Source organism: Plectropomus leopardus, chromosome 20 (genome assembly GCF_026936395.1).
Source record: "Plectropomus leopardus strain MGB_pleo_1.0 chromosome 20, ASM2693639v1, whole genome shotgun sequence".
NCBI classification, from domain to species: domain Eukaryota; kingdom Metazoa; phylum Chordata; class Actinopteri; order Perciformes; family Serranidae; genus Plectropomus; species Plectropomus leopardus.
Window position 1 is genome coordinate 5,985,116 of NC_142195.1, and position 16,162 is coordinate 6,001,277.

Consider the following 16,162-nt stretch of genomic DNA (forward strand, 5'->3'; position numbering starts at 1 on the left):
AAGAAGAGTGGAAATGGAGATGTGTTACACCTGGGACCCAAAGTGTTCAATATCCACTTTGAAAAGGGCCTTGGGTCCCATTAAGTGATATAAGCAGTTGTTTGGGGCCCCCAGAAAAGATATTTTTCTTATTTTTTGCTTTTAAATTAAGGTTTTTATTTATTTGAAAGTAAACAAACAGATACTGTTATCATCTGTAGTTATACAAAATCAAGACACCTGGGACAAATGCACATTTTTATATCAGCCAAAACAAACATTTAGAAGTTATAGTGATACATTTTGGTCACCAGTGTCCCTGCCAGCAACACTATGAGCCAATGACCATGACCTCTTAAAAGTCTTGCCTTCATCTTTTACTTAGCTAACATCTGTCCATATAACATTTCGTTTCAAATACATCCTGGACAGGTAGCGATAAACCAAAATAAAGTAGAATAAAATAAAATTAAATGCTTGAAGCAGTCCAATAGAATCAGTAAAAAAAAAAGTTAGGAATATTCCCTCAAGTTACCACTCCAACAAAGTCAGGTCTGGGAGGCCCAACATATCGTACCCATTTCTCCCAGAGCCGTACAAAAATGTCCATGCTTAGATGCAAAGAGAAAGTAACCTTTTACATCACGTACGTCTCCACTGGCACGTCTATCCAGTTATTTATAGAAGGACAAACGTGCATCATCCATATTCTGGTTGGCACCTAGAAAAAATTAATTTCATTGAACAAGAGATAGTACTGTCATAAAAATTTCCTAAACAAAAACTGACTACGTTTTGTGCCTTTTTTTTTCAACAAATAGCAGAAAAACATTGAGCTCAGAGATGGGTGAAATGGACAACGTAGGTAGGGGCCCACTTGGGTAAACCCACCCATGTGGGCAATAGGCACAGGGCCAATATGGAATCTGTTGGCATTCCCATACAGGGCCCATTTTTCAGCCCATTTATTACCCACATGGGCCCCTAATACAATGGTTGACACAGGTCATCATGGCCATTTTCTTTTGTAGGAAACTGCTAGTACGCCCATGTCTCAGTCCCTCACCAGCTAGCTAGTCAACATTACATTGTTGTCCCGCACTTTGACAAATTACTGTGTCCGAAATTTTACTTAAATCAAGCAGCTAAGTTGCTGCATTTGTTATCTCTCCTCTAATTCCAGTGCAGACTTGATAATGGCTTTAAAATGAAGCAGTGTGTTTTTTTTTTTTTTTATTTGATTACTTGTTTATTGATTGATAGCAAACTTGAGTTATGAATGAATCATGAGCATCCTGAGAAGCACAAAAGGCTGCCTGTTTCCACGCAAGAGAGATCACCACTGCAGAGGACGGTATATATACGATGTCCTGCAACATTCCTAGTCTCTATGTAACTCCAGCATACTGAGGACATATCAGGAGAGTCCCAGTTTTCAACGACTTACCCTTGTGACTCTGCTCTGAGGGTCAAGGTGGCACTCAAAAACGAGGAGTCGTGGTAAAAATATGAAGTGGGGTTAAGCCGAAGTTACTGTTACCTATGAAACAAACACACCCAGCATTCTTTGGCAATCACATTTTGCGCTTGTATTTGATATGATAAACAAAATGAATGAACAAGACAAGTAGGTAACACATTAGTATCTTCACAAGCTATTCTCTGACAGTTTGCCAGCACCACAGCCCATGATTTAAGTTAAAAATATGACACCTGGAGGACCTTTAAGAGGACCTTTGACACGGTTTGAGGGTAATGGATCAATACTATATCTACTGTAGTCTGTTTCAGCTAATAGGTCCCACTTTCCATGCTTATTTGTACATTATATGTGCCTAAAGTAATATTTACAATCCACATGTTGGTTTGGTGCCATGTGAAGTGGCAGCACACTACAACAAGGGGGGCACCCCGAAACCAAATCTGCACAGGGCCCCCAAAAGTCTAAGGCCGGCCGTGCTTGGTAGGACCTTTGTATATAAAAAGTGGATTAGTAGGTTCAATTGTGATCCATAATAAGACTTAAAAAGTGTCCAATGTAGCTTGAACTCAGTTAAAGTAGTTTTATAGTTATAGTGTTTTTTTGTGTCATTTTTCAAGCAAGAATCCCAAACAGCCTCTGGTTCTAGCTTCTTAGATGAGTTCATTTGTATTTTTTCTCTGTTATTTGTCATTGCTTATTGAATAAAATTGAATATATTTGGGTTTTGGACTAATGGTCCGACAAAATAGTTGATCTGAAAATGTAAACTTAGGCACTGAGAGATTGCAGTGGCCGTCTTTTCATAGTTTAGTGACATTTTCTGAACAAAACGGTTATTGAAGAATTGGGAAAAATAATCAACAGGCGCTGTCTAAGACATAGTTCACAGTCATGTGGCTTTTTTCCACAGGTGCATTGTGAAGATCACAGGAGACATGACCTTGTCGTTCCCCATGGGTATCATCAAGGTTTTCACCACCAACCCCTCCCCGGCTGTACTCACCTTCAAACTGAAGAACACCAGCAGGTTGGAGCAGATCCTACCCAACCAACAGCTACTATACAGGTGAGCAGTGCTGAAAAAATACAAACAGGCTGCTTTTCAAGTGAAAAAATTAACAAGTTATCAGCTCTGCAGAGTCGTGGTTAAGTGAAAGAGGGATCTGGACGCAGTGATTTGAGTGAGCATGGAGGAAATGTAGTCTGCGTCAGTGAGAGGAAATTCAATTAGTAATCTGACATAAACCTATCATTAAGCTGTCAGGGAAGTATTTTCCACCAGACTTTAACAGCCAGGTTCTCAACAGCCCATGTCTCTTCTGAAATACTTCACGCTCTGAAACAGCAAAGAACAGCAAACTTCATTTAACAGCTGCTTCACTTAACGTACATCATTTTACCCCTCACCTCTTCAGTCTCAGTGTGTAATGTATATTTTACCTCACATGAAGTGCAAGTTTCAATGTGTCACTAAATTTGTTGCTTCTATTTTAAAACTGCCGTTTTTAAAAACAAATTTAATGTGACAAATTCATATCCTTTCTTAAAAAGTAAAGAAAAATGACATCTTTTTTTAATGTTTTTTTCACTTCTCTTTCTCTCGGTTATCCCAGGACCACATGGTTGGACTAATTGAATTAAATGGAATTCATGATTTAGTAGCTGGTTGGATATAACAGGGTCATTTTTTCCAAGCTATTGGAGCTTTGCACACAAAGCCAGGAAGAGCAATGAATAATTGAGCCTCCAATTATTCCTTGTGCGTGAGTGAATATGTGTGTCTGTGTATATCTTTCTGACTGTTTGTCTTTTTATCTAGTGATCCTTCCCAAAGTGACTCCAACTCCAAGGACTTCTGGTTCAACATGCAAGCGCTGACGTCCTACCTCAGAAAAGCCTCCGAACAGAATCCTACAGCTTCCTACTATAATGTAGACATCCTAAAATACCAGGTCAGTCAGCCAACAGCGAGCCCAGGACCTAATCCAGATAAAATAACTATAGTTAAAGAATGCCCTCTAAAAACATAGTTCCCAGAGTGTTTTAAGCTCCAAGCAAGACTGAAAAAGAAGCAGAAACAAGATGAGAGTAAAAAAGTGACAAGTGTGGAAATAAAGGCAGTGCAGACGGTTTGTCCCATTCTCATAAACAAGATATCTGGGGGATGCCTTGAGGGAATTTCTTTAAATTTAGCACAAACAGCCACTTGGATTTAATTATAAACGTGTAAGATTTTGCTGGTTTATAGGGTAAAGGTCAAGGTCACTGTAACCTTGCCTGTCTCATTCTTGTGAATATGATATCTTATGATTTCCTTAATTATTTTTCAAATTCAGCACAAATGGTCACTTGGACCCAACAATAAAATAATTCAAATTTGGTGATCAATGGTAAAGGTCACAGTGACCTTTTGTCCATCCAGTTCTTATGAATGTGATATTTCAAGAACACCTTAAGGGAAATTCTTGAAATTTGGCAGAAACATCTCCTTAGATTCAAGGATGAACTGATTAGAATTTGGTGGTCAAAGTCAAGGTCACCGTGACCTTGCACTTGTCTTATTCTCATGACCAATATTTCAAAAAGCCCCTAAGACAGTTTCCTCAAATTTGTCACAAACGTCCACTTGGACTCAAGATTGAACTGATTAGAATTTGGTGGTCAAAGGTCAAGTCACTGTGACCTCATAAAACATTTTTGTGGCCATAACTCAATAATTCATTCACTAATCATGACTGAAGTTCACACATATGTCTAATAGAATAATATAATAAAGTGCTGACCTTGTATATCCAAAGGGTCAAAGGTAAACTTCACTGTGACATCAAAATATTCTGCTAAAACACTTTTCTGGCGATTACACAATGTGATAAGTCAGGAACAGAAAGGAAGATATTTGATTGGATACTGAATTGGTGACACCAATCCTGGGTGTCCACCTTAGAAACTGTGCTGATTGTTAAGATTTTTTTATGTGTGTGAAGCATCATTGTTTTCACAGACATGGACGTAAACTGTAACTTCAACTTGACTGGTGCACAGAGACATGGTGGTAATTCTAATATGTGAAATATGCTGCTTTCAATAGCCATTTTCCAAAGTGTAAGGGATACTTTGGTGATTTTCAACCAAATCTGCAAAGTATCCTTTTAAAAAGAAACAATCTAACAGTATTTTTAGAATGCTGTTTGTCTGTAATTTCCATAATATTTAAATAGTGGTATCCTTGTTGTGTGTGCTTGTTGTGACACAGTCTTTCTGGACTGGTTAGGAACTGAATTAATTTGTGGTCGCTAACGGCCTTTATAACTGAATTTACTACTCTAACCTCAGCTGTATACTTTAGGCCCAGTCTTAATATTCTTTAGCCTCACACGCGAAATGCCAACCACTGGATGACATAATTGTAGAAATAAACCCAAAAAAGCTTGTTTTACATGTTGAAACTGGCTTATTTACACTATCGCATTAGTTTATATTTCATGTCCTCATAAAAAAGAACAAAAAAAGTTATATATAGGCTGCAGGTTCTCAACAAGGAGAAAATCTACCATTCAGAAAATGCCAGCTACACATTATGTGGAAAGATAATAGACACTTTACTCTACACTCAATGTTGCTTTGATAGATTTTCTGTGAAGTATTGTGACTATAAGGAAGCCTTTGTTTAGTTTTCTTTTAGTGTTATTTTTCTGCCTTTTAAAGGCTATAATCCTACATTTTCCAATTTTGTTTTTCTTACAGTGATGTAAACCCTTTTTTCTATAATATTGATAAATTACTTTATGTTACAGTAGAAGGAGCCTGTATCATATTTGTTTTTAAATTCGAAATGTCCAATTAGCTTTAGCTGGTTTGGCCACACTGTCATCGTGCATTGAGCCTTGGATCTCCTTTTGGCTCACAACCTCACAAACCACAAAAGGCCATCGTGCCTCCCCATCAAGTCCTGTCTTTTTATGATTTCTCTTGACAAATAAATCTTAGTTTTAGTTAAGCTATGGTGTAGTGAGAAATCTAGGAATAGAATGAAATACAAGCTCATCGAGGTGTAGAGTAAAAACTGAATTGGCAGATTCAGCTAAACAAAGAACTCTTTTCGATAAAGTAGAATTAATGTTTTGAGTGATATTAGTTTTGTTATCAGCTTGCATTTGTAATTGCAACACAGTAAACCAACCTATTGTGATTGTGTCCAAATTACAGTGTCACAATTGAACTTCTAATGCCAGCTTTACACCGAACGACTTTTCAAGCATTTCACTGTCATGAACAAAAATCTAATGCCAAAAAAAAATCATGAGTTTTACCTCAGTTGGTGGGCACTCCCATTATCTCGATCATTTGGTTTTAGGTGGCCATAAAATTCAGCCCAAGCTGAAAAAGTCAGTAAAAGCAGACATGTTTAATATTATCCAAAGCTTTTATTCTTGGCTCATGCAAATGCTGAAGTTCAACATGAGCTTTGCTGCACTCTCTCAGCACCAAACAGGAAGCAGCAAACCGGCTCGATGGTTAACATGGACGAGACTCTGTGAAGGTGTAAGAATGTGATCAAATCTCAGTAATCTTGTACTGTGAAAAAAAAATTTTTAAAAAATGTTTTTTTGACATGTGAAACCCTTTATCTTGTGTTTTTAGAGTTCTGTGTTTTTGCTGACATGTAAGGAATTATCATATTTCTTAAAGAGAGTTTGTTGTAATATTTTCCACCAGGAGCAAGATGTGAAATAATCTCAAAAGGAGTATTTGTAGTCTTGCAAATAGTGACCCTTCAAGATCCTCAGTCTTTGCAAAATTTTATAGTGTGATTAAGACTCACATTAAGTTTGGATTTAAGAGGACATCAAACTTCAGTCTTAAAAAGTATTTGAAAGTCTTATTAAAGTGTTTGAGTGTATGACAGTAATAAGTTGAGATTCAGACATTAAACATGGTGTCATGTAGTCTCATCGCAGCTGAGGACATTTGGGACATCAGCTCTAATTGCTCAAACTCAAAGCAGCTTTGTCGTCCCTGCTGTGTCCAGGTGCAGTCTGACGGGATCCATTCCACTCCTCTCAACTTGGCCATCTACTGGAAGTGCACACCGACTACATCAGAGCTGCGGGTAGACTACCGCTACAACCCAGAGTCCATGGCGTCCCCCGGTCCGCTCTCCAACGTACAGATCTTAGTGCCTGTAGATGGAGGAGTCACCGGCATGCAGTCTCTGCCCAACTCCATCTGGTAAGATGTGGAGCTTTTTATATCAACGGGAGCACAAAAAATGTACGTGAAAGCATTTCTGTGATAGTTCACATGAGAAGCAAATTCTTTCTTTGGACCTGGATCTTTTATACTGCTGTTTTTTGGGGGGTTATAAGTTCCTCCTTCTTTCAACATCTTTCTCTCTGTGATTTCAGGAATGCAGAGCAGAATAAGTGTCTGTGGAAGCTGAGTGACATCTCAGAAAAGTCTGAAAATGAAGGTACGTCATCTTCTTCTTTGTTTGATATTAGCTCATTCAAAATCCTACCTGTAGAGAATGTGTATGAGGTGGACCCGTTGCTGACCAGTGAGTGTATGTAGCCCTTTTCACACGGAGATTGTGCTATAGAGATGCCACCAAAGCTTCTCAGATTTTTGCAGTCTTACAAGTTTGGTGCAGCTACAATCTTAATAAACTTCGGTATGACATCAACTTTGATGCATGCAGACTATACGATGACATGGCTTACTGAATGGCAGGCAGTGACATAGGTCCACTGATTTAATAAGCAAGAACAAAACGTTGTCGGCGTGCGTCATCCATCTACGCTGCTGTAGTGATAAGAGAAAATGTAAACAAACAAATGGAGCCCTCACTGTAGTGGCATTTATGTGACGAAATAAGTCTGAAAGAGAGGAGGACATGAATGTGGACGTGCTCGAAGCTGGGAAAAGTTTTGCAACGAGAGCTCGAAGTAAATATTAGCATCTACTAGCATCAGCATTTAGCAGTGTTGTGCTGATCAGTGTGTCATTTCATGCTGCATTTCTGTTGGTTGGTCAGTAGATGTAGGTCAGCAGCAGTCACACAGTAAGATTCTCATCCCAAATTTCGGACGCTGTCAGAATTTTATTCCAGCATGTCTTTGATGGCACGACCGTGACAACAGCCGTCCTTGAACCTCTCTCACTGTGCGACACAAGACCTCCGTTTTAGAGCCACAACCAAAGATATCGGCACGTTTCTTTCACAATGGTCATCTTTCGTCTGAGACAGTCCAAAATTGCACAGTGTGTACCGGGCTTAAGTCCCTCCTTTGCATTTTACACAGAACCAAATGACGGCGGCATCATTCCAATCCAGTATGATTTCAAATAGCATGCCGGCATCATGGAAACAAAAGAGGTGTTATGAGCGTGACATTTAACACAACAGCTTCGGCCGCTGGTTTGACAAAAAACATTTTGGTCAGCAGTGCTTTCTAAACCATAGCAATGGCCTAACATGTCAGTAACAATCATTTACTGTCCCTGTCATATGGTGGCTGATCCTGTCCTCTGCACGGAGAGTAATGAGCCCCCAGACCTGCAGTTTTCCCAAATTGCAGACATTCACTGCCGCCGTTCCTCTTTGAATTAGCTGCTAACTTGCTGCGTATAAACAAACATAGCATGCCATCAAGATACACACCCGTCCTACCCATGATCCCATCTGGCCACCTGTCCTTTTTATACAGACTTTTTGGCGCTGTTACCACCTCCAGTGGCAGCTTAAAAGCAAGGCAGCTCTGTCACCTGTATTCAACGATAATACATTTTATACAGAACCGTGGGACAACATAATGGTGTGATATTTCCGCCTCAAATAGGCAGTGTAAAAAGGCGCTTTTGTTTATGTTTGACACCAGGCGCCGGGTCCCTGAGGGCCAAGTTTGAACTGTCAGACGGCCCCTCGAACCCCACCACTCTAGCAGTGCAGTTCATGAACGATGGGAGCACCTTGTCAGGAGTGGACATGGAGCTGCAGGGAGCTGGATACAGACTTTCTCTCAACAAAAAGAGATTTGCCACAGGTATGCAGCACGCCGGATCATCCGTATGTAGCTGATTCTGACACGTTTAATGCATCAGCACCTCAAACTGCTCATGTTTTCTTTCTTTCTGTAGGTCGTTACATGGCAGATTGCTGAGGTGACCCACCACTTCTCAAAAAAAAAAATATCCTTTGACACAGCAACTTTGCAAGGCTTCCTGAACCTCTGGATCCATCTGAGCTTTTGCCCAGGAGGCGAGAATCTCACTACAATAAAACAGCACTGAGTATTGAACACTGTTTAAAAAAAAATAAAAGAAAACTAAGACGAGCTTTCAGGAAATGTGTAGATATGAAGTCTAATAATGCTTTCTGATCAATTCACTTTTGTATAGAAACAATTTATGGATTAGATATAAATCTATATTGTATTTGAAATCATAAAAAAAAGAAAAAATAGTGCACTAACAATCTTTCAGACGCTCTTCTTCCTCTTATATTCGTTTCTCAAGAGCCTACAAGGAGTATAAAACAAAACCGTGGAAGAGAGGAAAAGCTTTCTCCCTCCAAAACTGTAAATATTAACACTGATTATTCTGCTCAACCAGCTCTGAGTCAACGCTCAAATCAGTTTTGTTTACTGATCTTTCTTCTTTTTCTCCTCACGTTTTTTTGTTTTTTTCATCATGTGCAATGAAACAATGAAGGTAGAATCTGTCTTAAACACACTTATGGCACAAGCTTGATCGCTTAAAATAACAAAGTGCTTTCAAACGAATGCAAAAACAAAAAAAAAAAGTCTGACCTCAGTGCCTCTTCTTATACTGTGGATCAATAGGCAAAAAAAGTAATTACCCAAATTTGGGTTTTCAGATTTAAGCTACATTTCTCTGTGGTAAAATGCAGAGTTTTTTAAACAATCACCCCTAATGGGGTCTGTGATCAGTGTGGTCTTTTTAGAAATTCTGTCCTTGTAAATTCCCCTTTCGGTCATGGCTTGTTTTACATTTTTAAGCCCTTAATTTTTATACTTTATAAAGAAAAAACAGCAACCTTGACTGTAAAACATTGTGTCAAATGTTAGATGCTTTTAAAAAAAGAATCACGGGACATTAGCCCAATCTTCACTTTTTTTAAACTGGCAGTGTTTTTAATCACACTTTTGTGCCCATTAATAGAGAAATGTGCCTGAATCTAACTTTTCTCGAATCTTTTTTTGTATACTACAGCACAGTCAATGAGAATAGCACCAACAATGTGCCAGTTGTGTTTTTTTTTTTACTCCTTTTATTTGGATGTTGAAGGGAAAATGTCTCCTCTTTTTACAACCCGACTGTCTTCCACATAAGAATGAGTCATGTTCTGTGATTTAAGGTTCATCCCAAACTCGTTTATATTTTGTATTTTTCTACTCTGCGCTCGTCAGTTGACATTAACCTCTCGCACACTCGCCGTGCAGTCGTCGACGTAAGTGAGCAGTAGCACAAAAAGGCCAAATGATTGATCCAAATGCCTTACCGCAACTACTCGACACTGAGTAATCCGGTGTTGTTGACTGTGGTTAGATATTGTGACACAGAACTGCCATTGCCCTGTGATAGATTACTGACCTGTCCTGCCTCTCACCCAGTGCATGTTGGGATAAGCCTTTGGCAACTATAAACAGCACAAGCAGGTATAGAAAATGGATAAATAGATGGAAAATTGCCACATTTGACTCTTGGTGCTTCTTGTCCCTGACTAACAAAGGATGCTGCTGTAGAGGCTGTTGTACTTATTGACAGAGTATTTTTTCTGTTTTTTTATTGGCCTCAACCATGTAATGATACTTAAAGGGTAAGTTTGGTGTTTTTCAACGTGGACTATAGTTTCTCATGTTTTTGTGTCTGACTGACTAATGGGAGCAAATGTTTTTGAAGTTGGTCCAGTATTGAGTTTCAGCAAATAGCTGTGAAACAAGCTGCAATGTAATAACTAAGGGGCACCTGTGCAATGTTAATGTACGTTTATTGAAAGAGCTTGTTTTTGCCACTGACAGGCTCAAAATGTTGTTGTTAGTGACAATATTATGGAAAGGATCCCGACAGAGATAGATCATTTTAAATACTCCATTTCAATACTTAGTCATTTAAGCGTCTGTAAAGCCAGCATATTCTCACATCTGATTTGGTGAGTTAAGGGTTTATTTCAACCCAACCAGAGTTGATGATTGTTGGAAAAGTGGAAAGACAAATCAGTATGGGTTTTGTGAGTTTTATTTTGGAACTGACGACTTTGAATGAAATGTGTTTTATGATGATAAAATTACTAGTTATTTAAATGGAGTCTGGTGGGTTTGGCGATATCAATTTTGAGGCTGTTCCTGTTCAAACAGAAAGGATCTAACTTTCTGCAAATTTTTTTGTCACTGTAGGGTTCTTTTTGTCAGACACTTAGTGTAACAATCTGGCCTATCAGTGGCAAAAACAAGCACTTTTAGTGAATGCAAACTGCCGAACATGCCCTGAATACTAACACTGCAGCATATTGTGTGATATCATGCGATACGGTTCCCAAAATCCTTATTCTCATTAGTTTCTGAGACACAAATACTTGAAAAAGTATAGTCCAGGTTGAAAAATACTGCATTTCCCCTTTAAATTGGTTAACATGCTGGTATGTGACGTGATAAAATTAGTTGCCTAGAAGCTGTGATTGAAAATTGCCGAAACTTTTTAGGGCAGGAGTTACCCTAACCCGTTTCATACACTGTGCATCATGTGGCCAACTGACCTCTCAGATATGATTTTAGAATAAGATTTTAAAATAACTTTTCACATCAGGCTTACTTTTGACTGTCCGCTGTGCTGTAGAAAATTGTCATTTTTTAACTGACTGGTTCACAGGTGATTTAAACTCATACATACTTGATTCATCCAATGTCGTACTTGGATCATTTACTTGTTTCTGTTAATCATATCTTGCCGGGGTGATTATCACCAGATTTTAATGTTTTTAATGTTTTGTATGATTCTGGATTAAGACTCAAGCCTTTGATAATAATCTAGACATTAATCTTAAATTGATGATAGAAATGTCCATTTAAGTTGTGTCTTTTGGTCTAATATTTTGTATCTCACTTTAAACTTTAATCAGCCAAAATGTTTAAAGGTCTATGAAATACATGTGTTTACATAAAATCCTAAAATTGTAGCAGCAGGCATTTATGGAGTGAGATATCAACATGTCACTCTGTGTTTTCTTTTAATTCATTTTATCAGTGGTTTTGGTCAAATGAGCCAAATGCATTAAAAAAAAACAAAAGAGCACACAGGTTCTGTAAGTGTATTCAATAAAAGCAAGCTGGTTCTTGCTGTCCCTACAAAACGTACAAAATCAACTTACGAGGCTCCTTCTTTTCCGTCACTTTCACATCTTTTCTTTCTTTATGTGTTGTACTGAACAGAGTTTAAAGAGAGCAAAATTGTGTAAATGATTCTCATAAATTGTACATTTTTACCAATATCTCAGCCACTTTTTGTCTCTACGATTTCTCATCGTGCCTGTATTAAATGTGTAATATATGAATATATACAAATATATTAAAATGACTAAGTGTGTTCCGTGTGGTTTCTTCTAGCCTCACCATGAAGATAATGTAAGTTCCATTTTTAATTTAAGTTTTGTATGAACATTTATGCTCCCCAGAGGTGGAACCTGGTGATCCCCTGAATGATCCTCCAGCAGCACTACCAGGACTTATCCATAGAAATATCTTAACATCCACAAGGTGGATTTGCACAACAGTTTTGTAAAGACGTTTATTTTCCCAAGTCAGCATATTCTTGGGGATCCCTGAGCACCTTCAGGTCAAAATTTCCATTTGTCCAATACTTTGGTTATTGACTAAATACCTTAAAAACTATCTGCATTCCCATTCTCATTTGCACTACATCTTAAGTGCTACTAAGCATTTTTACTGTGTGAGATTAGCCTTTAGCTCACCGCACTGCTGCTGGCCTGGGTGTAAACCCGTAACCTTGTTATAATCACTGTGGATCCAGAGTACAGGTTGCAGTTAAACATACTGCATGTTTGTCATTGTTCTGACCTGCTGAGGGACGGCAGAAGCAAATTAATCTATAGCTATAATCTGGTACAATGCATCAAATGGTAGCATTTATGTTTGAAACTGTAGATGGCCACTTGGCCAAAAATACTAATAACAAAAGTCTCCTCAAGTTAAAGGATCTTGTGAAGTGGGGTGGTATGAGGTGCTAATATGGTGCTTTGCAAAAGTGTTCACACCCCTTAGTGTTTTTCCTGTTTTTTTGGTTGTTTGTTTTTTCTATTATTAACTGTAATTTAAATGGATTTGTATTGGGATTTTCTAATATCTAATAGTAGTATAATAAGTAATAATAATAGTAATAATAATAGTTAATTGGAGAAGTGAAATGAAAAAAGGAACTTGTTTCAAAAAAATCTGAATCTGAAAACTAATAATCTCTAAAGCTGTGCATGCATATGTATTCACCTCCTTTATTATGGAGCCTTTAAATAAGACCTTGTGCAGCCAAAAACTTCCAAAGGCCACACAATTACTTATTACTACTACTTATTATTATTATTAAGTCCACCTGTGCTCAAGCTAAGTGTCACTTGATCTCAGTATTAGATGCATCGGCTCTGAAAGGCTCCAGTCTTCAACACCACAAAGCAAGATTTACTACCAGGCAAGTGGCATCATGAAGAACAAGGAGCTCTGCAAAAACAGTCAAGGATGAAGTTCTGGACAAGCACAGATCAAGGTAGGCTTTTGAAAAAAATATCTAAAACTTTGAATATCCCAGTGAGCACTATCAAATCCATTATAACAGAGTGGTAAAAAAATTCGGCACCAAAACAAACCAGCTGTGAGAGGGCTGCCCTATTATGAGGCACACTCATGATTTACCTTGTTTGCAGTATGAGATGTCTTGTTGTTTTACGGATGTGTCTTTTGCAATGGTGGCCTATGGGGAAAATGTTTTTTTTAGCTTCAAGGGATTTTTTCACAGCACTGGGAAATATTAGTTGAGAGGCTTACTGGCTTTTCTAGTGGACTGGAGCTGCTGGTCTACTGCTGCCTCGATCAGTTTGTTACTTTATGTTATTATGTGACTTTGTTGAATCCAAACTAACAGTTTTAAACACCAGTCACACAATAACACAAACTGATTGATGTAGCCGTAGACCACCAGCTTCTGTGTTCAGCCACAGTTAATAACTTTTTCTCAGTGAAGTCTGGCTTTCAAAGAGCAACAGCTTCAGTTCCACAATCTGAAATCGCAGTTGGACTGCAAGGAAAAGCAGTGAAAATATTCCAAACATAGTGTGCACTTGAACTGAAATTCTTTTCTTTTTTTGGAGACTTTATATTTGAGGGGTTTTATCATAAAAAAAAAAGAAATACAGTATAGATGCCATGACAGTGAACATGTCATCTAAACTTACTAAACCACAGAACAAATACCCCCATCCCACCCTCGCCACTCAACAGAAGAGAAAACAAGTAAGTGAATAAGTAAATGAAACAACAGCAAAAAAAAAAAAGATAAAAGGAAAGCAAAATATAAACTGTATTAAATAGATTGCACAATCCAGTAACACTCAAGCCCAGATATAATTCAAGTGTCATTCCCAGTTTGCATGAAATTATTATTTTTTAAGTGGCTAAGATATATTTTGCTGCTGGTCTCCGCCCACAGCAGTACATCACTTAGATTCCGTAATGGTATTACAGCCTGCTTCTCCAAATTGGGAGCGCGCAGACTAACATTTTCAGTATGTAATACTGAAAAAAAGACTATGGATAAGTACTTCTTACAACCCCTTTTAAAAAAAAACGTGAACTATCATTTTAAAGATTGTTGATCATAATCATATAATCACATAATAATTGTGTTTGTCATCTTTATTTCAACATGAAAGCTGTTCAAAAATAAGAAAATATACTATGTTTGAGCTTCAAAATGTGAATCTGTGAAAACAGGAGAGCAGTCAGGCACTGAGTCAGGTGGAGCGCTTAGTCTCAGAGGCCAGAATATCCACCTGGGTGTCTCCTCTGTATTGTCAAACCATCATAAAAAAACAGTAAGTCAGATCAATATGTCATGATGACATGTTGACGGGTCAGTTCTCATGAAAGCACAATAAAAAATATTTTTTCTCTAATCCAGAAAGCTACAGTATTTCTCCATTTAGGCGGTGACTATATGAGCTTTAGAGAAATTTGTACAGAGTTTGCTGCAGTATAGTGTATTTTCGAGTGAAAAGAAAGACTCAACAGGAACAAAAAAAATGACCCCACACATTGAAAATCCCACTGAAATGACCTGAACTGGCAGATAAAGCAGTCAGGGATTGAGAAAAAAATCTTTTAAAATCCATTAAAATTTGAAACCTAAGAAATTAGTTAGATTTCTTTCAAAAAACAAGGGAAAATGCATCAAGTAAATTAACAGCACATGGTCCAACAATCTACTAAAAAATTGTAAAAAAAAAAAAAAAAATGTTACAAAAGAAATTACCAGAATATATGCAAAAAAGTCAAAAACAAACAAGAAAATGACCTTAAAAAGTGCTGACAAATAAAAATTAAAATATATTTGAGATATTGCATTATATTTTTCTCAGAAACATATTTTTTTTACATGAAATCATTATAACTACAAGTATAATTTTCTAGACTTTATATTATTTTGTGGATTTTTTAAAATAATCCTCCACTCGTTTTAAAAACTGATTTTTAGCTAATTTTCTTGCCTACATTTACTCATTCCTTGCAGCTTGTGGGACATTTCTAGCCAAATTAGTTATTACCTTTTCCTCCCCATGTTTTTAAAACCAATCTGCTCAGAATTCAAAGATCCAAATAGCTTGTGAAAGGCGTCTGAACACAAAACAATAAAACTGATGTCGATCCAGGTTCTGAAGCGTTAAATCCACCCAAACTACATAGATATTACTAATAAAACATAAGCTGAAAAATACAAACTTGGAATTAAAAAGAGACAAACTGTAAATGTATGTGTCAGCTTTTGTACATGACCACAATCTGTAGACGCAGGATGATAGGGCATGAAAACAAAGCCTGAAGACACCACACGTGTTACTAATGTACTGTTTGCACTGCGAGAACCTCATGTGGCGCTGCGCTAAGGAGGATGTATGCATGACTGTGCATCCACGCTCAGCACTACATCAACACCTTGTGCATATTTACACACTCAGTCATGCTTTGTGTCCGTCTGCCTGAAGACCTCCTCCTCGCTGTTTGAAATCCACCATCTGAGCCGCCTCCTCGCAGCCACATGTGTGAGCCATCAGTGTTGACTCTGCTCCTCCCTGTCGGCCTCGCTCAGACCAAGAGGACGAGATCTGAGGGTCTTATGTGTATGATGTTATTCAGACAGGCCAAAGTGAGATATGTGAGCCGAAGTCACATCCAAAAACATTGATGTTCCACATGTAGACTCTTGCGTGTGGATGGGCGTTTTATGTGACTTGATGGGATCAGTGGATTTGAGTTTATGGACTGTCCAGGTAGCGGGAGAGAAATGTAATTGAGAGAGCGTGAAGGAACTCTTCAGCATGATTTGCTTTCTTGCAAAGTCATGATCGTGCCAAGATGGCTGCTGCTGTGTTTCTCTGAACTTGTGGGTGGTTCCTTTCTA

The 16,162-nt window shown here is 38.0% G+C and overlaps 1 protein-coding gene across 14 annotated transcripts in view; it reads left to right on the forward strand.

The window, feature by feature from the left end:
* Positions 1-12,064, forward strand: part of fcho2 (FCH and mu domain containing endocytic adaptor 2) — a 66,246-nt gene extending 54,182 nt beyond the window's left edge. For all 14 annotated transcript variants that reach the window (XM_088071510.1, XM_088071512.1, XM_088071515.1 and 11 more), the window contains 6 exons: positions 2,373-2,528; positions 3,282-3,414; positions 6,492-6,691; positions 6,868-6,932; positions 8,341-8,505; positions 8,600-12,064. In XM_088071510.1, the coding sequence (XP_087927636.1) occupies positions 2,373-2,528; positions 3,282-3,414; positions 6,492-6,691; positions 6,868-6,932; positions 8,341-8,505; positions 8,600-8,622 (742 nt within the window). In that variant the 3' untranslated portion in view covers positions 8,623-12,064. The remainder of the gene's footprint in view (positions 1-2,372; positions 2,529-3,281; positions 3,415-6,491; positions 6,692-6,867; positions 6,933-8,340; positions 8,506-8,599) is intronic.
* Positions 12,065-16,162: the final 4,098 nt, after the last annotated feature.